The 25,048-nt window shown below is 42.4% G+C and overlaps 1 protein-coding gene across 1 annotated transcript in view; it reads left to right on the top strand.

Moving 5' to 3' along the window:
* The window catches only part of cfap92 (cilia and flagella associated protein 92 (putative)), a 160,801-nt gene that overhangs the window by 72,416 nt on the left and 63,337 nt on the right, over positions 1-25,048 (top strand). The window contains exons 8-9 of the mRNA XM_068052273.1: positions 10,707-10,835; positions 21,302-21,486. Coding sequence (XP_067908374.1) covers positions 10,707-10,835; positions 21,302-21,486 — 314 coding nt within the window. The remainder of the gene's footprint in view (positions 1-10,706; positions 10,836-21,301; positions 21,487-25,048) is intronic.

The raw sequence follows: 25,048 nt of genomic DNA, 5'->3' as shown, positions 1-25,048 counted from the left end.
ACAATCCTAAACAGGCCTGTTTTCAAATGAAAATGTTTACAGAATCAGTCTTGAGGAATCACTACCTTATTTTACATGAGATCAAAAGGAGTCCTGATAGTTTGTAAGGGTCAGATATGCATGGTTAAGTCTAAGACGAATTATGTCGTGGAGCAATGGTTTTTTGCATTGTAGTCTGTCATTAAGCAAGTGACAGCAATGGCATTTGCAGTGCAAGCTCAGTTACACACAAGCCATAGGCATTGTAGGAGCATTTCATGAATAGTTGTACTGCTGTAATGGTGTCTTTGGGAGTCAAAACTCAAGAATGCAGTCATAGCTTCCAATTGTTTGAAGAATGGTTCCAGGTAATCATAATGGAGGGATTCTGAAACCTCATAGAACATAAGAACTAGGAGCAGGAGTAGGCAATTCAACCCCTTGAGCCTGCTCCGCCATTCAATACGATCATGGCTGATCTCATCTCGACCTCAACTCCACTTTCCTGCCCACTCTCCATAACCCTTAAACCCATTACGAATTAAAAATCTGTCTATCTCCTCCTGAAATGTAATCAATGTCCCAGCATCCACCACACTCTGGGGTACTGTATTCCACAGACTCACGAGCCTTTGAGAGAAGTAATTTCTCCTCATCTCTGTTTTAAATCTGCTACCCCTTATCCTAAAATTATGAACTCTCGTTCTAGATTGCCCCACAAGAGGAAACATCCTCTCTACATCTACTTTGTCAATCCCCTTAATCATCTTATATACCTCAATTAGATCTCCTCTCATTCTTCTAAACTCGAGAGAGAAAAGGCCTAAATTGCTCAATCTCTCTTCATAAGACAAACCCCTCATCTCTGGTATCAATCCAGTGAACCTCCTCTGAACTGCATCCAATGCAACTACATCCCTCCTCAAGTAAGGGGACCAAAACTGTACGCAGTACTTCAGGTGCGGTCTCACTAATGCCTTGTACAGTTGCAGCAACACTTCCCTACTTTTATACTGTATTCCTTTAGCAATAAATGCCAAAATTCCATTTGCCTTCCTTATTACCTACTGTACATGCATACTAGTTTTCTGCGATTCATGCACGAGGACACCCAGGTCCCTCTGCACCGAATCACTCTGAAGTTCCTCTCAATTTTGATAATAATTTACCTTTCTATTCTTCCAACCAAAATGGATAGCCTCACACTTATCCATGTTAAACTACATCTGCCAAATTTTGGCCCATTCACCTAACCTATCCATATCCATTTGTAAATTTCTTAATTGCAGCTTACTATCCCACCTATTTTAGCGTCATCTGCAAATTTGGCTATAGTACCTTCTATCCCTGCATCCAAGTCATTAATATAGATTGTAAATAGTTGGGGCCCGGGGACCGAACAATGTGGCACCCCACTAGTTACATCTTGCCAACCAGAAAAGACCCATTTATCCTGACTCTCTGTTTTCTGTTGGTTTTCCAATCCTCTATCCAAGCTAATAAATTGACCCTAACCCCATGTGATCTTACCTTGTGTATTAACCTTTTGTGCAGCACCTTATCAAATGTCTTCTGGAAGTGCAGATATACTGCATCTACAGGATCCCCATTATCCACTTTGCTTGTTACATCTTCGAAGAACTCTAGCTAATTAGTCAAAACGATTACCCTTCATAAAACCATGCTGACTCTGATGGATTGCTTTCTAAATGTCCTGTTATTACTTCCTTAATAATGGATTCTAATTATTACTTCCTTAACAATGGATTCTATTCACATAGATCAGTTCACATCCTAAGGAGATGCTCTTCCACAATAGTACAAATATACTGATAGAAACATAGAAGAATATACAGCACAGAAGGAGGACATTTGGCCCATCTTGTTCCTTCTGGATAAATGAGTTATCCAGTCTAATCCCACCTTTAGGTTCTTGGTACATAGCCCTGTAGGTTCCAGCACATCAAATGATATCCAAATATTTTTTTTAATACGAAGAGGGTTTCTGCCTCTACCATCCTTTCAGGCAGTGAGTTCCAAACCTCGATCCCCCACTGGGTGAAAAGATTTCTCCTCACCTGTCCTGTAATCCTTCCACATTTAATCTATGCTCTCTGGTTATTGACCTCTCGGCTAATGTAAATAGGTCTTTCTTATCCACTCTAAGCCCCATATAATTTTATACACCTCAAATAAATCTTCCCTCAGCCTCCTCTGTTCCAAAGAAACCAAACGCAGCCTATCCATTCTTCCTTAATAGATAAAATTCTTCATCCCTGGCAACATCCTCGTAAATCTCTTCTGTAGTCTCTCTAGTGTTTTTAGTTTAGTTTAGTTTAGAGATACAGCACTGAAACAGGCCCTTCGGCCCACCGAGTCTGTGCTGACCATCAACCACCCATTTGTACTAACCCTACACTAATTCCATATTCCTACCACATCCCCACCTGTCCCTATATTTCCCTACCACCTACCTATACTGGGGGCAATTTATAATGGCCAATTAACCTATCAACCTGCAAGTCTTTGGCATGTGGGAGGAAACCGGAGCACCCGGAGGAAACCCACGCAGACCCAGGGAGAACTTGCAAACTCCACACAGGCAGTACCCAGAATTGAACCCGGGTCGCTGGAGCTGTGAGGCCACGGTGCTAACCACTGCGCCACTGTGCCGCCCGCCACTGCGCCACTCACACCCTTCCTGTAATGCAGCAACCAGAACTGTACATAATACTCTAACTGCACTGTAATGTGTGTTTTATCCAGTTCTAACATAACCTTCCTGTCCTTATATTTTAGGCTTTGGCCAATGAAGGAAAGTATCGTATACCTTCTTGACCACCTTATTTACCTGTCCTGCTACTTTCAGGGATGTGTAGACATGAACACCTTGCTCCATCTGTTCACCTACATTTTCGGAATCCTAAGATCTATTGTGCATTTCCTTGCTTTGTTTGTCCTCCCCAAATGCATCATCTCACACTTCTCCAGAATGAACTCTATTTGCCACTCTTCTGCCGACCTGATCAGTCCATTGGTGTCATCTTGCAGTCTACAGTTTTCTTCCTCACTATCAACCACATGGTCAATTTTCATAATATCTGCAAACTTCTTAACCATGCCCACCACATTTAAATCTATATCATTTATATATACCAGGAATGGCAAGGGACCCAGTACTGAGCCCTGTGGAATCTCACTGGAAATAGCCTTTAAGTCACAAAAGCACCATCGAACAGAACCCTTTGCTTCCTTCTACTCAGCTAATTTTGGATCCACTTGCCAATTTCCCATGGGTCCTATGAGCTAGTTACATGCACCCTGCCATCCCTAAAATGACATGTTTATTCTTACTCTGTTTTCTGTCCATTAACCAATCCTCAATCCAACAACAGTTTATAATTGTATTGCACTTTAACATAATAAAACATCCCAAGGCACTTCACAGGAGCATTATAAAGCAAAATATGACACCAAGGCACATAATCCATGCTAACATATTTCCCAAATTCCAAGAATCCTGATCTTGTGTCACAACCTCTGGTGTGGCTTGATAGAATGCTTCTGAAAATCCAAATATACTACATGAGTGGTTCCCTCTTATTTACCCTACCAGTTACAACCTCAGAAAACTCTTAATAGTTTTGTCAAACACCATTTCCCTTTTATAAAGCTGTGTTGACTCTGCCTAATCATATTCTGATTTTTCAAGTGCCCTGTTGCCACATTCTTAATAATAGATTCTAGCATTTCCTTACTACTGATATCAGGTTAACTGGCCTGTAGTTCTCTGTTTTCTCTCTCCCTCCTTTTTTGAACAGTGATATTAGGTTTTCTACCTTCCAATCCACGGGGACCATTCTATAATCCATGTAATTCTGGAAGATCAAAACCAATGCATCTACTATCTCTGCAGCCACCTCTTTTAAAACCTTAGCGTGTAGGGTATCAGGTCCAGGGAGTTGTCAGCTTTTAGTCCCATTGGCTGGGATTTTATCCAGGTGATAGGGGTCTCGACATCCAGCAAAAATGCCGCCGAGAACCCTGCGTTGCCTCTTCTGTGGGAGGCCTGCCAAATCAAGTGTCAATTTGGCACTAAGATGGACATGTGGCAGGCCTTTCACGGGTTTAAGGACCTTGGCGATGGAAATTCCGCCCTCTGAGAGCTGCTGGCCAATCAGAGGCTGGCAGCTCTTTAACTGAGCAGCACCACCACCTTCCCGATGCTGGGTCTCTCATTCAGGCACTAAGTGCCTTTTAACAAGGGACCTGACAACCCGCCCACCCCTGGAGCTGGCAAGTATTCCACACAGTTTTTCCTGGCGTGCTTCCCATGCGGTGACAAGGCCACCTACCGGTCGGCTAATTGTGGCATTGGCTGAGGCTCTTGATTGGGAATTAATTGCCCACATAAGGGCCTCAGTTGGTGGTGGGGCAGGATGGCCGTTCACAGGCCTTCCCGTCCCTGGCCTTATTTTCGGCAGAGGCAGGAAGGTGGCGGGGTCCTGCCCCTCCCACCATCATCCCACCCAATTATATGCTCTCCCTGCCTCCAAACCCATTGCAGGGAAGAGCATAAAATTAGCCCCATTAATTTCTCTAGTAATTTTTCTGTACTAATATTAATTACTTTCAGTTCTTCTCTCTCATTAGTCTCTTGATTTCCTACAATTTCCAGTATGCTCTTTGTGTTTTCTACTGTGAAGACAGGCCCAAAACATTTGATTAAAATCTCTGCTGTTTCCTTATTCCCCATTATATTTTCTCCTGTCTCTGCCTCGAAGGGACTCTCGTTTACTTTCACTAATCTCCTCCTTTTACAGATTTGTAAAAGTACTTATAATCTGTTTTTATATTTCTAGCTTGTTTACTCTCATATTCTATTTTCGCCCTCTTTATCAATTAATTTATTGGTCATCCTTTGCTGATTTTTAAAACCTTCCCAATCTCAAACTTGCTATACTTTTGGCAACATTGTAAGTTTAATGAGAAAAGGTTGGACAGGCTAGGCTTGTATCCGCTGGAATTTATAATAAGGGGTGACTTGATTGTAACATATAAGATCCTGAGGGATCTTGACAGGGTGGATGTGGAAAGGATGCTTCCTCTTGCGGGAGAATCTAGAACTAGGGGTCACTGTTTAAAAATAAGGGGTCGCCCATTTCAGACAGAGATGAGGAGAAATTTTTTCTCTCAGAGGGTCGCGAGTTTTGAAACGCTCTTCCTCAAAAGGTGGTGGAAGCAGAGTCCTGGAATATTTTTAAGGCAGAGGTAAATAGATTCTTGATAAGCAAGGGGGTGAAAGGTTATCCGGGGTAGTGGAGTTGAGGTTACAATCAGATCAGCAATGATCTTTGTTATGACCGATCGCTCCAGTCAAAGTTCCCAATCAATATGTACAATTCTGATTGTGGTGGGAGAAAAGCACTGTTAATTCAATCCCGTCCCTCCACAGATCGCCGAACATATCATTTAAACTTTCCAAATTAAAGAAAGACCCAGCCAAATTGTACCATCTATTCACCCCCCGAATGAGGCTAACCAAACCAGGTGGCTTTAGATCACAAATTAACTGTTTACTTAGAAAAACTATATTCTTAAACACTATTAAGATATAAACAATATTTAAAATAGAAAAAATTAGAGTCCTTGCAGATTTACACTCCTGCCGGATGTGGAACAGTCCAAGGTTGCTTGAAGTCCTCATAGCCGTCCGATGGGGAAAAAAAGGTTCTTCAACAATAGATCTCTCCGTAGTCTAATTCAGAAGTCGAAATAGTTGCTCCTTCTCCAGCAATGAATTTCAACAATTAATAACTTGCAAACACGTTTTTTAATGAATCAATTTGACTTTAGAAGTTTTGAGGGATAAAAGATTGTCACAATCTAACTTTCCTTCCTTCAGTTTAAGTGATGAGAGATCTCTGTTTTGGCTTGACCTTTTTGAATTTTGAGAGAGAATAATAAATAAACAGACTAACTTCTCTTCCTTCAGTTTAAGTGGTCTGAAAGTGCTCCTTTCAGGTGCTAACACACAGCTGTCTGTCTGTTCCTCAGTTAGAACAGTCTGTTTTTCCACGATAAGCCAGTTCAAAATTAAATTGTAACAAATGTATCTCTTGATGCTCAGTCCTGAATGGTTGTAACCAAGGCAACCAGGATGTACCCTTTGAAGCTGGTTGGTTCCCTCTTGGTATGGTTGTGTCCAACGGCAACCAAAATGCAACTGCTTGGTAACTCCTGAGGCCTTGCTTGTTCTTAAAGCAGTGCTGATCCTTTGCTGTCTTAAAGACACACCACATATTTCCCAGAGAGAAAAAAAAAGACAGGATCATGACATCTTTTTGAATGGTGGAGCAGGCCCAAGGGACCAAGTGGCCTATTCCTACCCCTAATTCGTACATTCATATGTTTGTATGTTAATCTGATACTATTCATTACTCCTGTAGTGAACCATGGCTGTACCATTTTTCCAGTGAAGTTTTTATTCATCTTGAGAATGTATAGTGATTGAGAGTTACAAAATATTTCTTTAAATGTTTGTCATTGCTTATTTTTCATCATATCTTTTAACCTTGTTTCCCAACCTACCGAAGCCAACTCACACCTCATACCTCCATAATTGGCTTTGTTTAAATTCAAAACTCTAGTTTCAGATTTAATCACACTACTCTCAAACTTAATATGAAAGTCTATTGTATTAAGATCACTCTTTCCCAGAGAATTCTTTACTATATGCGTACATACTAACCATCTCCTTAAACAATACTAGATCTAAAAAGACCTGTTCCCTAGTTGGTTCCTCAAAATGTTCTAAAAAAAAACTCTTAAATGTATTCCTTGAACTTGTCCTCCAAGATACATGATTGTTACTCATATCAGAGGCCATTTTGTGCCATCACATAACCCTGGACAGAAAGCACTTCATGACTACAACAGAGCACCGTGGCACAAATGGTGGTCCTTCAAGACTAATGGCAAGTAAATGTAACAAGCTACCTGTAATTCCCTATAGTTGTTGGTCATGCAGCCACCTATTTTAAAGGCAAGACACAAGTGAGTGGCAGTTGAAAATCACCCCATAGTGATTCATGAAAGCCTTCTAAAGTCAATACAACATGAAATGTATAAAAAAACTCTAACAATTTCCAAAGAATGGCAGTATGGTAACTGTTGAGTTCAAAGAGATGTTAATTGTTCATCAAAATGTATAGTAAAATGCAGGCTTCTACTAAATGAATATGTAAGACAAGATAAAAAAAAATGTAGAGGGGAAAATATCTTTTTTTCATTACTTCATTGAAGTTGGGATCTGAAAGGCTGTGCATTTTGCATTAGTTGGATAAAGAAATCCCCATGGAGTTTGGAAATTGCCTGGCAGTAATAAATGAACTGTGCTGTTTAACAGTGCACACTTCCTCACTTTTATGTTAAACATGTCACAGGACAATTGAAACATCCTGTTCAAAAGAGAAAAACAGTTGTTGTTGAAACTTGGCTAATCCCCTTAAGGAAAGATTCCATTAGAAAACAGCATGATCTCAACAAATGCAAAAACACTGAATGGAACCCAGCGAGAGATTTTGTTGATCACAGCCTTTCCAATTCAACAAGAAATCATTGCAAATTATTATTCTATTTGTGTGTTTCGGCTTTAATTAAGACACAAGTTTCGCTGAGTTCTTTTAAAAAAGTAAACAGCTTTGACTGACATTTAACTGCAATGTGACAGTTTATCAAATATTGCATTTCAAATACTGTGGCACTTAATGAAATCTAACAGATATTAAAATAATTACCTTAATGAGTTTAGGCAACAGAAATGTCATGGGCTATGCCTCCAGGCACTCATACCTGATTCTAGTCTGTGTACCCTTAGCAATCTCCAGCTACCATTAGCATTATCGTCCAATAATATTTTCATAGGTTCGTGGAAGGCATTGTGTAGAATTGAAAAAAGACCAACTGGTGGTATAGAGCTATTTTTATTTTCAACAGCAAAAAAAACAATAGCTTATGTATAGTGTCTTTAACATAATAAAACATCCCAAGGTACTTCACAGAAGCATAATAAAACAAAATATGATACCAGGCCTCATAATGAGATATTAGATCAGGTGCCCAAAAGCTTGGTCAAAGAGGTAGGTTTTAAGGAGGGTCGTAAAGGAAGAAAGCAAAGTAGAAATGCAGAGAGTTGGAGGAAGGAAATCCCAGAGCTTAGGGCCTAGGCAACTGAAGGGGCACCACCAATGGTGATGTGATTAAAATCGGGGATGCTCGAGAGACCAGAATTAGATGAGTGCAGATATGAGCTGGGGGAGATTGCAGAGATAGGGAGGCGAAGCGTTGGAGGGACTTGAAAACATGGATTAGAATTTTAAAATCAAGACATTGCTTGATCAGGAGCCAATGTAAGTCAGTGAGCACAGGGGTGAATGGGACTTGGTGCGAGTTACAACATGGCCAGCAGAGCTTTGGATGACCTCAAGTTTACGGAGGGTAGATTGTGGGAGACCAGCCAGGAGTGCATTGAAATAGTCAAGTCGAAAGGTAACAAAAGCATGAATGAGGGTTTCAGCAGGAAATGTGCTGACACAGGGACAAAATTGGGTGATGTGGAGGTGGAAATAGGCGGTCTTAGTGATGGCACGAATATGTGGTCGAAAGTTCATCTTGGGGTCAACTATGACACCAAGCTTGCAACAGACTGGTTTCACATGAATAAATTGGAGAATAGTGAATTTGCTCTGATTCTGTGAAGTTTGCTTCAAATCATAGAAACTTATAGCACAGAAATAGGCTTTATCCCCATAGCCCTGCCATTTTTTCCTTTTCAAATATATATCTAATTCCCTTTTGAAAGTTACTATTGAATCTGTTACCACCACCCTATCAGGCAGTGCATTACAGATCATAACAACTTGCTGCACTTTTTAAAAAAACTCCTCATTTCCCCATTCGTGCTTTGTGGAATCAGTCTCCTCTGTAGCTTATATTAGTACCTGACAGTATAGAAGGTCAGATGTATGCATTTAACTTGGAATTTACACCCATGTGAAACCTAAACCCAAGCTCTAAAATGAGGAAAATTGTCTGTTAGTGTGTAGGATCTATTCAGAGTTCTTCCTTTAGTATTTGTATGGATCAACAATAGATATTTAGACAAGTAAAAGAACTAGGAAACTAAAATGAAAGCACCTATAGGGAGTAAATGAGACAGTTGGTGTATTTTAAATCAATAGAATAAAAAATTATAGGGGTATAAATAATGACCATATAGCAACCAGTTTATGGAACAATCAGAACACTAAGCTTATGCTACAACCTGTATCGTACTTCCAGCAATATTGTACATTTTTAAGACATATATACATTCAGTTTCTTGATATTACAATCCAAGTTCATGTCTTTGCTTACCACCATATAATTTGGCTGTGTTTCATTCTGTAGCTGCCACAATGATCAACCCATAGTGCTCACTTGGTTAGAGTGTGATGCTAATAACGCCAAGGTTGTGGGTTCAATCATCATATGAGTCATTTGCTTTCTTTGGGGTGGGGGCAGTTTCTTAATTTTGTCTGGCATGGACTTGTTGGGCTGAATGGCCTCCTTCTGTCTCATTATGACTCTATGAATTTTCCTGCAAGTTGCATCCCCAGTGATTTTAGCAGAGCTGGTGGGAGATTACTCATTGGGTACCCTTGAGATGCTTGTGGTTGATGACTTCTTGCAGTGGGCCTTCAGAGGCTGCAGACTGAAGCACTTTGGGTGCTGTCAGGGCAGTCTGGCCCAGCTGGCTTTCTTGCACCATGATTGGTATTGGTTCAGTGGGTGGTGAGGAAGCAGATAGGCAGACACCCTGACAGAGGGAAACACATGTTCCTTCCCCTGCACGAATGTCACTCCAAAAAGGATGGGAATCAGCACTTTCAGAGAATCACGCTGTCCCTCCATACAGGGAAATACGTGATAGTTTCCTCAATGCCCAGCTTGGGAACTAGTTGTATTGGGAATGCTGGGAGGAACCTTACATTCTTACTACTCTGTACCACTGCAGTTTAGTGCCTATGCACCTTTTGTTTTGGCAATAATGGTTAAAGGGTTATGCACTTTCAAGGTAAAATACTTCCCGATATAACTAGGGAAAAGTTGCTTTAAAAAAGTCCTTTCCTTATGTTGAGGAGAACATTTCCTTTTCTCCTGTTCCTTGCAATTTGTTGATGATCTTCCAGGTTGAGTCCAAATGTCAGCCTATAAGCTGACAGGTACCAAGTACCCATAAGGATAAGTACTCTTATTGTGGTAATGAATATGGTATCCTCAACCATTTTAGCACCATGCGAGGCTGGCGACAGTTTAATTTTACATTGCTGGTTGACAATGGAACCCAGAAGGATCCCAGCATTCTGTACTCTGATGACAGCTGCTCATTACTGGTCCCATCTCATCTGAACAGCTGATTTCTGTTTTTAAGAAACAATGTGGCAGTTCCAGCAGGCTGCTGTTGCAAAGATAAAACAGAAGGTTTCTCTGAGCTGGCAATACTTTTTCTCCCCTAGTCTATAAAGTATAGGGGATAGTTGATATCAAAGGTACTCTTCCCTACAGTATTGTTCCCTTTAATACATGAATAAGGTTTGATTTTTGATTGTTCTTAAGTAGTCTAGGGTAAAGCAAAGGATACTATGATTCTAACTGAACCTAAGCATGTCCCGATTTCTTTGCAGCCACAACAACCAAAGAGTCCAAAAACAAAACTGAATCTGCAAAACCACAGCAGCGAAGTCAGAAAAAGAAAGGGACAGTGAAACATGCCTCAGGTGTGATAAACCTGGACATTAGGCTTCTTCTTGCAGGTGAGTGGACACAGATAATCCTAAATGGTAGGGAATAGGGAAATTATGCAACAGATATATTATTACAATTTTGGCATATCCTGTAGCAGCTGACAGTCTACTGCACATTCATCTGCCTCTGGTTTCTGTAATTGCCTTCTATTTGAAAGAAAACACTTTCTTTTAACTAAATGAAATAACTTCCGTAACACTTGTGTGGGATTTGTGCACTGATTTGAATGATTCTTGTGTTTCTTGATGGTAGATAAGCTAGTTATGATTTTAGACTGGAAATGAAACTATTCAACTTATTTCTAAATTTTACTTAATTAGTTTTAGCATAATGAAATTCAGAGCTGCGTGGCCTATATTATAATAAAAGTAGGGTTTTGCCTCATAGTTAATTAGTCCATAGACTATGAGGATCTCCAAGCTCCCTGGACTAGCCATTTTTAAAGAAACATGCTACAATGTTGAAACAAATCCTAATACAGTATTACAATAATATGCTACACAATGACAGGAGCAGCTTTATTACTATAATAAACTACTAAAAAAACGTAGAAACAAAAGTTGTAATACTCTGCTCCATTTTTTCTCAGTATTCATTTCGTTTTCTCTGGTCTCTTTCCTATTTTCACTATTTAAATTTTTATTTTACTTTAACTTATTTCACTTATACAGCTTAACTTATACAGCAGCAATGGTTCATACAGCAGATCCTGCTGAAATTAGCTATTTTGTCATTGCATGAACCAGGATTTGCAATGCTGCTGTTAGCTTGCATAAGTCTCCAAAACTAGCTTTGTACTTAAAATAATTGATTCTTTAGCTTATATTGTTTGTTTTAATGATCTGCTTTTTGTGTGCTTTGAATATATAATGTAGCTGGCACAATTGGATGTATCCGTTTTATGAAACAATGGATTTAGCTAAAATCAGAAGCATTACATTAAATGAGGAAACATGCAAATATCATTCATGGTGTCTATGCTTCGGATATTTCAGTACCTCATCTGACAGATGCTGAAGTAATAGATAAATTGCAAATTTATCCAGCACAGTCATTTTTAACATTCCTGCTGAAAATTCAGATTTTATTTGCTGCCATCTCTGCACTTTTTTTCATCAATTCTATATCCATCCAAAATTGAACAACTTTTACAGTCAATTACAACATTTCAACTAAATGTTGTTGCATTGTAGTTTTGTACTAGCATAGAAATGCTAACAATAATGGGTAATGCAACTTTAAATTCTGCATAATGTGGGGCAAGACACATTCTTTTTGTTCACTGGCACTAATTTCAGATGTATTAATATCAAAATCCTGCCTTTATAATCTGCTGGAGTTCTTTTCATTGAACTGGAATAAAAATACGGACTTTTATCAAAGAGAATGCACAAGCATTATCCCACATCCTGTGACAAATTAGCAACACATGCTGCACTTCCTAAGTTCTTCAGCATTTCTTTAAAGATTTAATGATGCTTATTTTGAGGCTGTGTTTACTGCAATACTTTGAAGTCTTCTGCAGGAGGTAGGGCTGGAAAGTTTTAATAACTGCCTGCAGACTGGTACCAGACTTGGCTCGTCTGCTTGACAGCTTTCTTTTGATGTGAACTTTTAGTTGTTGCCAAAGCGGATAACCCTGAGAAGAGTTTTCTTGTGAAAGCTATGTTATATACCTAAAAGGAACCAGACTAATCTAAATATGGTAACTATTTAACTGGCATAAAATAACTAGAAAGTATGTCTAAGCAGATATACACACACTATGGGCTCGAAATTTAACTCACAGGTGGGAGCACAGTAAACATGTAGTGTGTCCATCTGGGAGCAGCAGCAAGCAGGCTCAGTTGATTTTAACAACTGAGCCTGCTGACTTTTGGGCCATGCGGCCAGGACGTCAGTATCTGTCCAACTGCTAAAATCAGCTGTGGACCCAGGGTACAGTTGTCTGTAAAACATATGTGCTCTGGGAGGGGAAGCCCAGTTGTAGGAGCAGGGAGGAAGTTCAGCGCAGGGGAGTCCCAAAGTTTTCTTGTGGAGCCCAGAGGAGCACTCCTGCTCCTCCTGATCCACAACGATACAAAAAACAAATAGAAACTTACCCCAATGGGCCTCTTCTAGCTCTGGCTGCTGTTTCCAGTGGGTTTGCCACCACAGCTTCTCTGCTCCAGCCTCTGGTTAAAATAGCAGATCAGGCCCTGATGACATCATTGGAGCACCATCTGCATATTTAAAGAGTACCCTATCAGCTTGGGGTAAGTATCCCTGCCACCTGCAATTTAAAATCGGGACAATCCCTACACAAGCACTGTTCCTCAGGTGGGGGAGCCTCTGCCATATACTCTACTTGAGGTATTGGTGGATGTATACCATATGCTTGTGGTATAGGCTTACTAGCCTAATCTCCTTCCATTGTTCCCCCTTTCTTCCCAGAAACAAAGTGGAATTTATTAGAGGAAATTAATTGCATCCGAGCTGAAAAAGTTGGCAAAAGGTGTTAATTGGCAACCTCTGATCAAATAGCGCAAAGGCAAATGGTAAAGTAGATGGAAAAGAAAAAAAAAAACAGATATAGCACAATAATTAGGTTTTAACTACAAGAGTGTCTGAAGAAGGCATCCCTTTAAACTTACTTCCATCTTCAGGATAGCACTTAGCACCACCGGATACCAATTATATACTAATGTGATTAAGACTCAGCATAAAAGAGGTAGAAATAATAACCCCATTATTACTGCCTCATTGACATGCTTCCAAAAATGGACACACACTTCTGGTTCTTCTGCTGCTACCTTCACTTGTTTCTCCTCACTTGTGCTCAATGCTTCAATTGGTGGTACTTCCTCAATCTGACTAGTTGAATTCCCCCAGAGTGATGTGGCTGTTCTGGTGCTTGTGACAGGTAAAATGATGGATGCATGGTTCGATCTACAGGTGGTTTTGACTTCCCTGGTTCTGGTTCTGGCTCTGGAGGGATACCTGCAGAAATACAGGAAGAGCATGGTGGAATAACAACAGGAAGATATCACTTCTAACAAAGTGACATGCTAATCTATGGAGCTATACTGCAGGGAGGCAGGGAGGGCCCATAAAATTGCGAGGGAAGTCGGGGAGGGGTTTGGGGTGCCTGTTACCTACACAATGCCATCAAATTTAGTCTAGGGTGGGGAAGGACAAGGATGGCCTTCCTGCCCAGAGGCCAATTGACGTTGTTAAGTGGCCAATTATTGGCCACTTAAGCAGCTCTTCCCACCGCCACTAGCATTTTATCAACGACAGGGAGGGGTCCTCTACAACATGCAGAGGTCACCCATTAAAACAAGGCAGCCTCTGTGTGGCTGGTGGAGATGGGCCTCCTCCATGGGCAGTCTGTAGCCCACGTAGGGTCCCCCAGTGGCAAAGACCACCCCTGTGTCACCACCCAATCCCCTGCCCTCAACAATCCACCCTCTCCCACTCCTCATCGGGGCCTACCTGACTGGCCCTGGCAAGCCCACCCTCTCTTACCTGCATTCCCGGGCTCCATGGCTGTTCCTGGTCCGGTGACTGTTGCAGTTCCAGTAGTGGCCACTGCTCCCGGTGGTGCTGCTGGAACTACTGAGCTGCTGGCTCTCTGATTGAACCCTGGTGCCGGGCAGTTAATTGCCTGAGTGCCGTAAAATGCAGTCGGGGGTCCCCCAAACAGCCAAAGCGGGGGTTCCCCTCACCTTTTTGGCCTGGCATCTTGACCTCTGCCAACTGCATTAAAGGCAGCCCAATGAGTCAATAGGGAGAGGAAGAGGAAGAAAAGGACGGTAGTAGTTTTGATTATAGCATCTTCTCCCCCTCCAAAGCTACTATTTCTCGGATTTGTTGTTATATAACCTTATGAAACTTATATTGGGTGGAGCTCAATTTTCCCTCTAATTTCCCTTTGTTGAACGTGGCCTGTTTGTTGTACTGCACAGTCCTTTTAAGACTGCGATACAGCTGCATTAAAGAGACCATTGCTTGTGCATGGCATGTTTGTCCTCTGCATGGCACATTTCCAGTTGCTGCACAGCTTAGAGGAAACATTGGTGAGGCCTCCTCTGGCATCACATCATTTTCTCCTGTTAGGTATAGTCTTGTTCTGCAAGCAGATACAATTTGGTGAGATAGTGAGAGTTTGAAGATCATAAACATTACCATTCAAGTGTCCTATGTCCCAATTAGCATGTGAGCCAATGACCAAGAGACATACAATTAGCTTTTCCTGTTTTTTGCTGCTACCTCCACTTGCTTTTCCTTACAAATGCTTAGTGCTTAACCTGGATGTAACGTTGTGGTCATAGCTCCAAAGTTATCTATACAAAAATAGTTACGTGTTTCAGTACTAGCTAAAAAGTGTGTGCTGCATCAGCAAAGATATGCATGCCAATATGTAGTATGCAGCCTCAGTCAAGGTGCAGCATGTTAAAGTTAAACAGTTTGTGGCATGCCTACTATCCCCCCTCGCACCCCCTCCCTCCTCACACCCTCTCTCCGCATGAAAGCGCACAGTTTACTTGTTAGGGCTCCTGCTCAGGGATAGGAGCTAACAACCCCACTGTCTTGTGGGCATACCAGTGCCAAACGTCATGCTGTGCACTCCTTCGCCATCAGGACCTCTTTGCTCAGCATGATGGAGCCACCTTCAAATGGCTCGGAACACATACAGTCCATCCGACTGCTCACCGCCTCTGGTCCAGTACACCTACTCAGCATCTATGCTCCAACACTCTGCTTCCCACCTGAAGTTAAAGACAAGTTCTACAAGGAACGCCATAATATCATTAGTAGCATTCCTAACACCGAACATTTGTTCCTGCTGGGGGACTTTAACGCCAGGGTTGGGGCCGACCATGACTCATGGCCCTCCTGCCTTGGGCGCTATGGCATTGGAAGGATGAATGAGAAGGATGGACAGAGACTGCTGGAGTTGTGTACCTATCATAACCTCTGCATCACCAACTCGTTCTTTCATACTAAACCCTGTCACCAGGTTTCATGGAGACACCCAAGATCACTGGCACCAGCTGGACCTCATTGTCACAAGGCGAGCCACTATAAACAGTGTCCAAATCACACGCAGTTTCCACAGTGCGGACTGTGACACCGACCACTCCCTGGTGTGCAGCAAAGTGAGACTCAAATCAAAGAAGCTACATCACTTCAAGCTGAAGGGCCGCCAGCGCATCAACACTAACAGAATTTCTTATCCACAGCAGGTTACATAAGTTTCTAAATTCACTTGATAAAGCCCTTCAAAACACTCCTGCAGGAGATGCAGAGACCAAGTGGGCCCACATCAGAGACGCCACCTATGACTCCGCAGTGACCACCTTTGGCAAACGTGAGAAGCAGAATGCAGACTGGTTTCAATCTCACTTTGAAGAGCTGGAACCTGTCATAGCCGCTAAACACACTGCACTGCTGAACTACAAGAAAGCCCCCGGCGAGTTAACATCCGTAGCACTTAAAATAGCCAGAAGCGCTGCACAAAGAACAGCCAGGCACTGTGCAAATGACTACTGGCAACACCTATGCAGTTGTATTCAGCTGGCCTCCGACACCGGAAACATCAGAGGAATGTGTGATGGCATTAAGAGAGCTTTTGGGCCAACTATCAAGAAGTTCACCCCCCTCAAGTCTAAATCAGGGGACACAATCACTGACCAATGCAAGCAAATGGACCGCTGGGTGGAGCACTACCTAGAACTGTACTCCAGGGAAAATGTTGTCACTGAGACCGCCGTGAATGCAGCCCAGTCTCTGCCAGTCATAGATGAGCTGGACGTACAGCCAACAAAATCTGAACTCAGTGATGCCATTGATTCTCTAGCCAGTGGAAAAGCCCCTGGAAAGGACGGCAATACCCCTGAAATAATCAAGAGTGCCAAGCCTGCTATACTCTCAGCACTCCATGAACTGCTTTGCCTGTGCTGGGATGAAGGAGCAGTACCAATAGCATCACCCTCTATAAAAACAAAGGTGACCGCGGTGACTGCAACAACTACCGTGGAATCTCCCTGCTCAACATAGTGGGGAAAGTCTTTGCTTGAGTCATTTCAAACAGACTCCAGAAGCTGGCTGAGCATGTCTACCCTGAGGCACAGTGCGGCTTTCGAGCAGAGAGATCCACCATTGACATACTGTTCTCCCTTTGCCAGCTACAGGAAAAATGCCGAGAACAACAGATGCCCCTCTGCATTGCTTTCATAGATCTCACCAAAGCCTTTGACCTCGTCAGCAGACATGGTCTCTTCAGACTACTAGCAAAGATCGGATGTCCACCAAAGCTACTAAGTATCATCACCTCATTCCATGATAATATGAAAGGCACAATTCAGCATAGCGGTGCCTCATCAGACCCCTTTCCTATCCTGAGTGGCGTGAAACAGGGCTGTGTTCTCGCACCTACACTGTTTGGGATCTTCTTCTCCCTGCTGCTCTCACATGCGTTCAAGTCTTCAGAAGAAGGAATTTTCCTCCACACAAGATCAGATGACAGGTTGTTCAACCTTGCCCGTCTTAGAGCGAAGACCAAAGTACGGAAGGTCCTCATCAGGGAACTCCTCTTTGCTGACGATGCTGTATTAATCTCCCACACAGAAGAGTGTCTGCAGAGACTGATCAACAGGATTGCAGCTGCCTGCAACAAATTTGACCTAACCATCAGCCTGAAGAAAGCGAACATCATGGGACAGGATGTCAGAAAAGCTCCATCCATCAATATCGGCGACCATGCTCTGGAAGTGGTTCAAGAGTTCACCTACCTAGGCTCAACTATCACCAGTAACCTGTCTCTTGATGCAGAAATCAACAAGTACATGGGAAAGGCGTCCGCTGCTATGTCCAGACTGACCAAGAGGGTGTGAGAAAATGGCGCACTGACATGGAACACAAAGGTCTGAGTGTTTCAAGCCTGTGTCCTCAGTACCTTGCTCTATGGCAGCAAGGCCTGGACATCGTACGTCAGCCAAGAGCGACGTCTCAACTCATTCCATCTTCGCTGCCTCCGGAGAATCCTTGGCATCAGATGACAGGACCGTATCTCCAAAGCAGAAGTCCTTGAGGCGGCCAACATCCCCAGCATATACACCCTACTGAGCCAGCAGTACTTGAGATGGCTTGGCCATGTGAGCCGCATGGAAGATGGCAGGATCCCCAAGGACGCATTGTACAGCAAGATTGTCACTAGTATCAGACCCACCAGCTGTCCATGTCTCCGCTTTAAAGACATCTGCAAATGCGACATGAAGTCCTGTGACATTGACCACAAGTCGTGGGAGTCAGTTGCCAGTGATTGCCAGAGCTGGCGGACAGCCATAAAGGTGGGGCTAAAGAGTGGCGAGTCGAAGAGACTTAGCAGTTGGCAGGAAAAAAGACAGAAGTGCAAGGAGAGAGCCAACTGTGTAACAGTCCCGACAATCAATTTTATCTGCAGCGCCTGTGGAAGTGGAAGAGTCTGTCACTCTAGAGTTGGCCTTTATAGCCACTCCAGGCACTGCTCCACAAACCACTGACCACCTCTAGGCGCTTACCCATTGTCTCTCGAGACAAGGAGGCCAAAGAAGACTATGCGAAATGTTGTCTTTTCATACCTTAGCAATGATCCTTTTGTTTAAAAACTTCTGTATTTGCTCAATCCTCCTGTGCACAAAGGAGAAGGCATTTACTCTTTCTGCCACAGCCTTCCAGGCAGTGCAGAAAGCAACTAGTAGAGTACGATGACTCTCTTCCCTCCTTTGCGTCACATCCTCTAGAAGCAACTCCATGGCAGATTCAGAACATTCCTTCTTCCATTCGCATTTTAACTTTCCTCAGCCATCTTACTAAGCCTGAACAAATGCTTTCTGTAAAAAAGTTAGGATATGGAAAATTCATGCAGTTCACATTTAAAGCTCAGATACAAGCCTTTGAAGACTGCTGTTGTCCCTGAAATCCTACCCCCATCATCACCAAACTCTCTCCTCAAGATCTAATTTGTCTAATAACTATTAAAATGAGCTGATCATGGAAATTCTCACAAGTTCAGCTGCATGTATCTTCTGCAAGCTAAATCATTGTATTATCCAGACAAAACATGGCTCAGTCAGATCTATGACTGTGCTGTGGGTGAAAAACAATTGTTTGACTGTAATCACACTGATTATTTGTGCAGATGCTAGACATACCATTTATAGCCATGGAGCCATCTAAACAAGTGACCGCTAATTTAAATCATTATTCTATTGCAGTTTTGTTAAAACAGTCCCTTAAAAAAGCACACAGGCTAATTTGCATATTTAAGTATAGAAAATGTTGCACAGTATAACAAATAACCACATGTATGTTAGACTTTCAAAAATTACTTTTGCTTCTGTTGTATTTCCTTTGGCCCATGTAGCTGGTTGTATTTGTGCTGTTCCAGGAACAGCTTCAATCGTGTGGAAAGTTCATTTTCTGGAGATTTGGTAGTTCGTTGTTTGTGGTAAGCTGCAGCACTTCAAAAGACCCAACTGATTTTACTGTAATTACTTAAGTAGTTGGTTGACTATTATTGCCACCAAATCCAGAAGCAAAGTACTTGTTGCACTGAATAGTGATTTAATGTTTCATCTTTCATCTGCATTTTACATTAGTTGCCAGTCAAGCTCATATTTTTTGTTTTTGAGTTTTGTTTAATCCTTCTTCTCCCATTTTTGGAACCCACAGAGGAGTAGATACTGTGGACACCTCCACATTCTCTCCAGTGTTGCACTCTGGCCAGTTGCTGGAGCGCTGAAGTGTGACAACATGTAAGTGTTCCCCTCCTCCATTGCCAAGGCATCTCACCTTCACTATGTGCTGCACTTAACCAAACAGTAATTGGCAGCTCAGCATCTAGGGAGGTCTGAGTACATATGTGAGCTCTGAAAGTTTGTTCTTAATTCATAGCATATTTTCAAATAGGGTTGCATGCTGTTCTGAAGAGATTCATTTGTAGAGCTACAAACCTGAGCATGTTTTCTCTGAAAGCCTTTTAAATGCCTAGACAAATGGATAATTTAACTTGGTCTGTGAGCACAGAACTAAAGGGCCCGAGTAGAAAATTAACAAACTTCAAGCAAGGTAAGACATTAGAAGTAATTGTTTTATCCACAATAGTAATGGATATCTAGAATATACTGCTAGTACAAGCAAAAGCAGTTATTTCTCTATTAATTAATCAATTTAAAAGTTAGCTAAGTATCTGGTTAGGAAGGGCCTTGAGAATGAAAATGCACAGTGAGAGATAATCACAAAATCAATGGGAACATAATGGTTTCTGAAGCCAAGATTTTACCTCCCAGGCAGAAGGCAGATGTGTCCGACTTCTCGTCTGGAAGTTTCTGCGGGAGGTCTGGTCTATTTTAACAGCTGGGCCTCATTAACATTTCGATGGCCAGTAGGCCGGCTAAAACAGACATAAGGAGGCATTGGCCACTTGCAAATTGGCTGCTGTCTTTCCTACTTTAGAACAGTGACTGTACTTCAAAAGTACTTAGTTGTAAAGTGCTTTTGGACATCTGTGGTTATGACAGATGCTATATAAATGCAAGTCTTTTTTTCCTGACCCAACCTGATGTGGCAGCTAGGAGATTGATTGAATGGAAGCCACAGCCATGTAAGTGTTGATAGTAACCGAAATAGATGGCTTTGATTTTATTGACATTGTGCTGGAGCATATTTTGGTTCATCCAGGTTTTAATGTCAGTCATGCTGGTAATGTAGCACCAGCCTTTGGATCAATGGATGAAGCAAAGAGGTAGAGCTGTGATTATTAGCATACAAATGGAAGATGACCCCATGTTTCCGAATGTTGTTGCTATAAGGCAAATAGATGGTGAAGAGGAGGGTGACTGTGCATGTAGAGGTGTCTATGAAGGGCTATCTGCAGATTTTTGTACATGACCAGGGAATGATTATTGCTGACACCAAGTGGCAAGAGAAAACAAATGCTTAAAAGCAATTGATGAACACAAAAATAATTTAGTTTACAAAAAAAATCAAAAAACACAATAATTTTGTCTGTTTAAAATTGGTAGCTGGGTACTAAGAAAACAAGGAGAAAGGTTAGGAGAAATTCCTTTACAGAGTTTTAGGGGCATTGATATGCTTGGAGTCGTTGGGCCGAAGGGCCTGTTTCTGTGCTGCAAAACTCTATGATGAATATGCCTCTTTGATATTTGAAGCAGAGTAAGATACAAGATTATGAGAAGAGATAAGGGCAGTGTCACTCGTCTTGGATTGCTCAAGCAAAGAGCCAGTCTAGATATGAGAGGCAAAATGGCTTACCTTTATGTTTTAAGCTTCTATGGTTTTACTCAAATGAAAATATTTCTCACTATTCAGCAGTTCTATTGAAAAGCACCAAGCTCAAAGTGATAAGATTCACTGCTTATGCTTTTATTTTACATAATTTACTTAATTTAAGTGCTTTTGCTAATGATTCTCTCCATTCCACCTTTAGGAGATAAATCAGTCACAAATAAAATGGATGGCTCAATCCCTGGAATACTCGATGCTCTTTTCACTGTATCAGTGGATAAATCACTCATGTCTGAAGAATTGGAGAGGGAACTGAATCCAATGGTCATTCGTATTATTTCAGCCAGCTCATTGCCATCAACTCCTGTACCAATCCATGTGTTAGAGGTAAGCTTGGCGTAACCCGCTTGCTGTAAAATGTCTAAAATTGATTTAAAAAGCTGAGTTGAAATTTACCAGTCGAAAATATCTTACCAACTATCTTAGGGCGGCACAATGGCACAGTGGTTAGCACTGTAGCCTCACAGCTCTAGGGACCCGGGTTCAATTCTGGGTACTGCCTGTGCGGAGTTTGCAAGTTCTCCCTGTGACTGTGTGAGTTTTCGCCGGGTGTTCTGGTTTCCTCCCACTGCCAAAGACTTGCAGGTTGATAGGTAAATTGGCCATTGTAAATTGCCCCTAGTGTAGGTAGTTGGTAGGGAATGTAGGATTACTGTGGGGTTAGTATAAATGGGTGGTTCTTGGTCGGCACAGACTTGGTGGGCCAAAAGGGCCTGTTTCAGTGCTGTATCTCTAAATTAAAATAAATTTTCTAAAAAACTAAAAAGTACCTCAAATATATAACATTGTGGTCAGGAACTAGATAGTTCAAATTGTATTAAATATGGAATGGGCTGGATTTCCTGCAGGAACCCATCCATTTTCAGACAGTCTCAGAGTGTTAATGGGATGGAAATGTATTTGGGAGGCCTAACATTGTTTCACCACCTCAAAAAAGTGGCAGATAGATATTCCTCCAATATCTGCCCCCAGGCCTCCTCGCTGGGGACGGAATAACTTGGCCACTGCATGCTTGTTTTGACGCATGCAAATGATAGTAGGTCAGTGAGCTTTGCTGCAGGGCCTCATTTCTCTTTGCTCTCGCCCAATGACAATTGCTGGTGCACAACACCCTTGCAAAACAGGCTGTCATGTTTTTGGACTTCTGACTTTGTTACACCGGGAGACCTTGGTGTAATCTATGTTAAAAATGTTACTATTAAGCTGGCGGGCAGCCATAAAGACAGGGCTAAATTGTGGCGAGTCGAAGAGACTTAGTAGTTGGCAGGAAAATAGACAGAGGCGCAAGGGGAGAGCCAACTGTGCAACAGCCCCGACAAACAAATTTCTCTGCAGCACCTGTGGAAGAGCCTGTCACTCCAGAATTGGCCTTTATAGCCACTCCAGGCGCTGCTTCACAAACCACTGACCACCTCCAGGCGCTTACCCATTGTCTCTCGAGACAAGGAGGCCCAAAGAAAGAAAAGAAAGAAGTTAAACTGAGATCTCCAGGGGTTAAGTTCATAGGTTCAAAAGAAAGCAAGTTATATCAAACCTTTAAATAACTCTGATTTGGCCTCAACTGGAGTATTGTGTCCAATTCTGGGCACTACACTTTAGGAAGGGTGTGAAGGCTTTAGAGAGGGTGCAGAAAAAGTTTACAAGAATGGTTCTAGGGATGAGGGACTTCAGTTACATGGATAGATTGGAGAAGTTGGGGTTATTTTCCTTAGAAAAGAGGAGGTTGAGAGGATATCTGATAGAGATGTTCAAAATCATGAGGAGTCTAGACAGCGTAGATAGGGAGAAACTGTTCCCATTGGCGGAAGGATCAAGTACCAGAGGATACTGGTGTAACGTGATTGGCAAAAGAAGCAACAGCAGCATGTGGAAGGACTTTCTTTTACAAAGCGAGTGGTTAGGATCTGGAATGCACTGCCTGATAGTGTGGTGGAAGCAGATTCAATTGTGGCTTTCAAAAAGGATTTGGATAAGCACCTGAAGAGAAAAAATTTGCAGAATTACGGGGAAAGTAGGGTTGGGGGAGATGGGTGCGTTAGTGGGACTAGCAGAGTTCTCTTGCAGAGAGTTGGCATGGTCACGTTGGGCTGAATGACTTCCTCTGTGCTGTAATCATTCTATAATTCTATGTTTCTTTCAGATGTAAATTTGTATTTGGATGGGGTATTTGAATCAGTGTGCTTCAGACGATGAAAGTTTCAGTGATAATTCGGACGTATTCTGGTTGAAATGACTCGCTTCATGTGAACTAAGGAGAGGTAGTTGCCAGGGTAGGTTGACAAGATTACAATTCCTGGGGTCAGAATTAACAGGAAAGAAAACCACATATTCAGAAACAGGCAGGCTATGGTCAGTCTATCCAGCAAAGGCTGCAAACTCTGATGCAGGATGGCAGTTTACGAACATACAAATTAGGAGCAGAAGTAGGCCATTCGGCCCCTTGAGCTTGCTCCGCCATTCAATAAGATCATGGCTGATCTGTTTGTGTCTCGAAATCCACACTCCCATCTACCTCTGATAATCTTTGATTCCCTTGCCTAACAAGAATCTATGAACCCCGCATTAAAATTATCCAGTGACCCCGCCTCCACCACCTTCTGAGGCAGAGAGTTCTAAAGTCCCACAAATCCTCTGAGAGAAAAAATTCTCCTCATCTAGTTATTTCTTTAAAGTCAGGCTCTATAACCCACTTGTATGGGGAAGCTGAGAGTGTCAATTAATTTGCATTATTATGCAGAGGCAAGGTATGTGGGTGATTATCATTTCTGCTCTGTATGTTCACTTGCTGTCTGTCAAGTAAAGCAGCTTAATGATTTGTATGTGGCCTCGTCTTATTGGTCCGTTGTTGAAAAGATTGGAGAAGCCTATGAGGGCATGTGCAAAAGACTAAGGCTGAGAAATTGGGCAGGGCACAGAAATGGGATTGGAATGCAGGATTACCCCATATTCATTGCTTCCGATACAGGCAGCACATAGACTTCATCCTGCCTGCTAATTTAAATTAATGTAGCATGCAGTCAGCGCTAACCGTGCTTGAGTGGCTGCACATCTGAGCAGGGGCTGAAAAATTGTGAGAGACTATCACGAGTTCTAGCTAGCTTGCACTAAAAGCCAGCCTGCACCTCTTAAAGAGGCGGTCCATTGTCGCTGGAGCAGGTGCTGAAAGTTGTTGTAGAAGTGATTTTGACAGAGGGAACACTCAATAATAGCACAAAAAGGCAGACAGCAGGCTCCAGTTGCAGGGCTGAGTTGGAGAGCAGGAAAGATGCCATCTATCTGCATGAGGGCCTCCAGCCAAACTTTGCAAAGATAACTGACAGTCAATGCCAGCAATGAAGTTCCCAACGACCTGGATGCAGTGCCGCAAAAAGTTCAATGACATCACAAATGGTCAAGGTTAGTGAATGTATCTTCAAACGTCATATCCCACCAACTGCACACACTGCTCGCACCGTATCTCTATCATTCACCTACCAACAATCTCTATCAATCATGACTCATACCTCACCTTCATAGCTTCACCTCACCATCACACACTTAGCATTGCTGCAAGTCTCACACCCACATCTCACAGCCGCCACCTACTGTCAGCTATTCATCCATGACAACCAAATCACCCAAGCATGCTGCACCCCACTCACTGACACACTGTCCTCTCTCTGCGCATTATCGGAGGCAGCAAAACCTAACTGCTGGGGGACAGGTATGGTTGCACGTCCTTATCCTCATGGAGAACATGGTGGTCAACATCATTGGAGCAGTCATGACTGAGGCCAAGGCCAGTTGTAGGGTTCAAACCATTGAAGAGGACAGTATGCGCATACAAATCCTCCTCCTCACATCCGACTTCCCCCTCATCCCACAATCTCTTCTGATTTACAAGCTGCAG

The sequence above is a fragment of the Heterodontus francisci genome, chromosome 19 (assembly GCF_036365525.1).
Source record: "Heterodontus francisci isolate sHetFra1 chromosome 19, sHetFra1.hap1, whole genome shotgun sequence".
NCBI classification, from domain to species: domain Eukaryota; kingdom Metazoa; phylum Chordata; class Chondrichthyes; order Heterodontiformes; family Heterodontidae; genus Heterodontus; species Heterodontus francisci.
The sequence above is the reverse complement of the archived record's forward strand: the minus strand, read 5'-3'. Positions and strand labels throughout refer to the sequence as shown.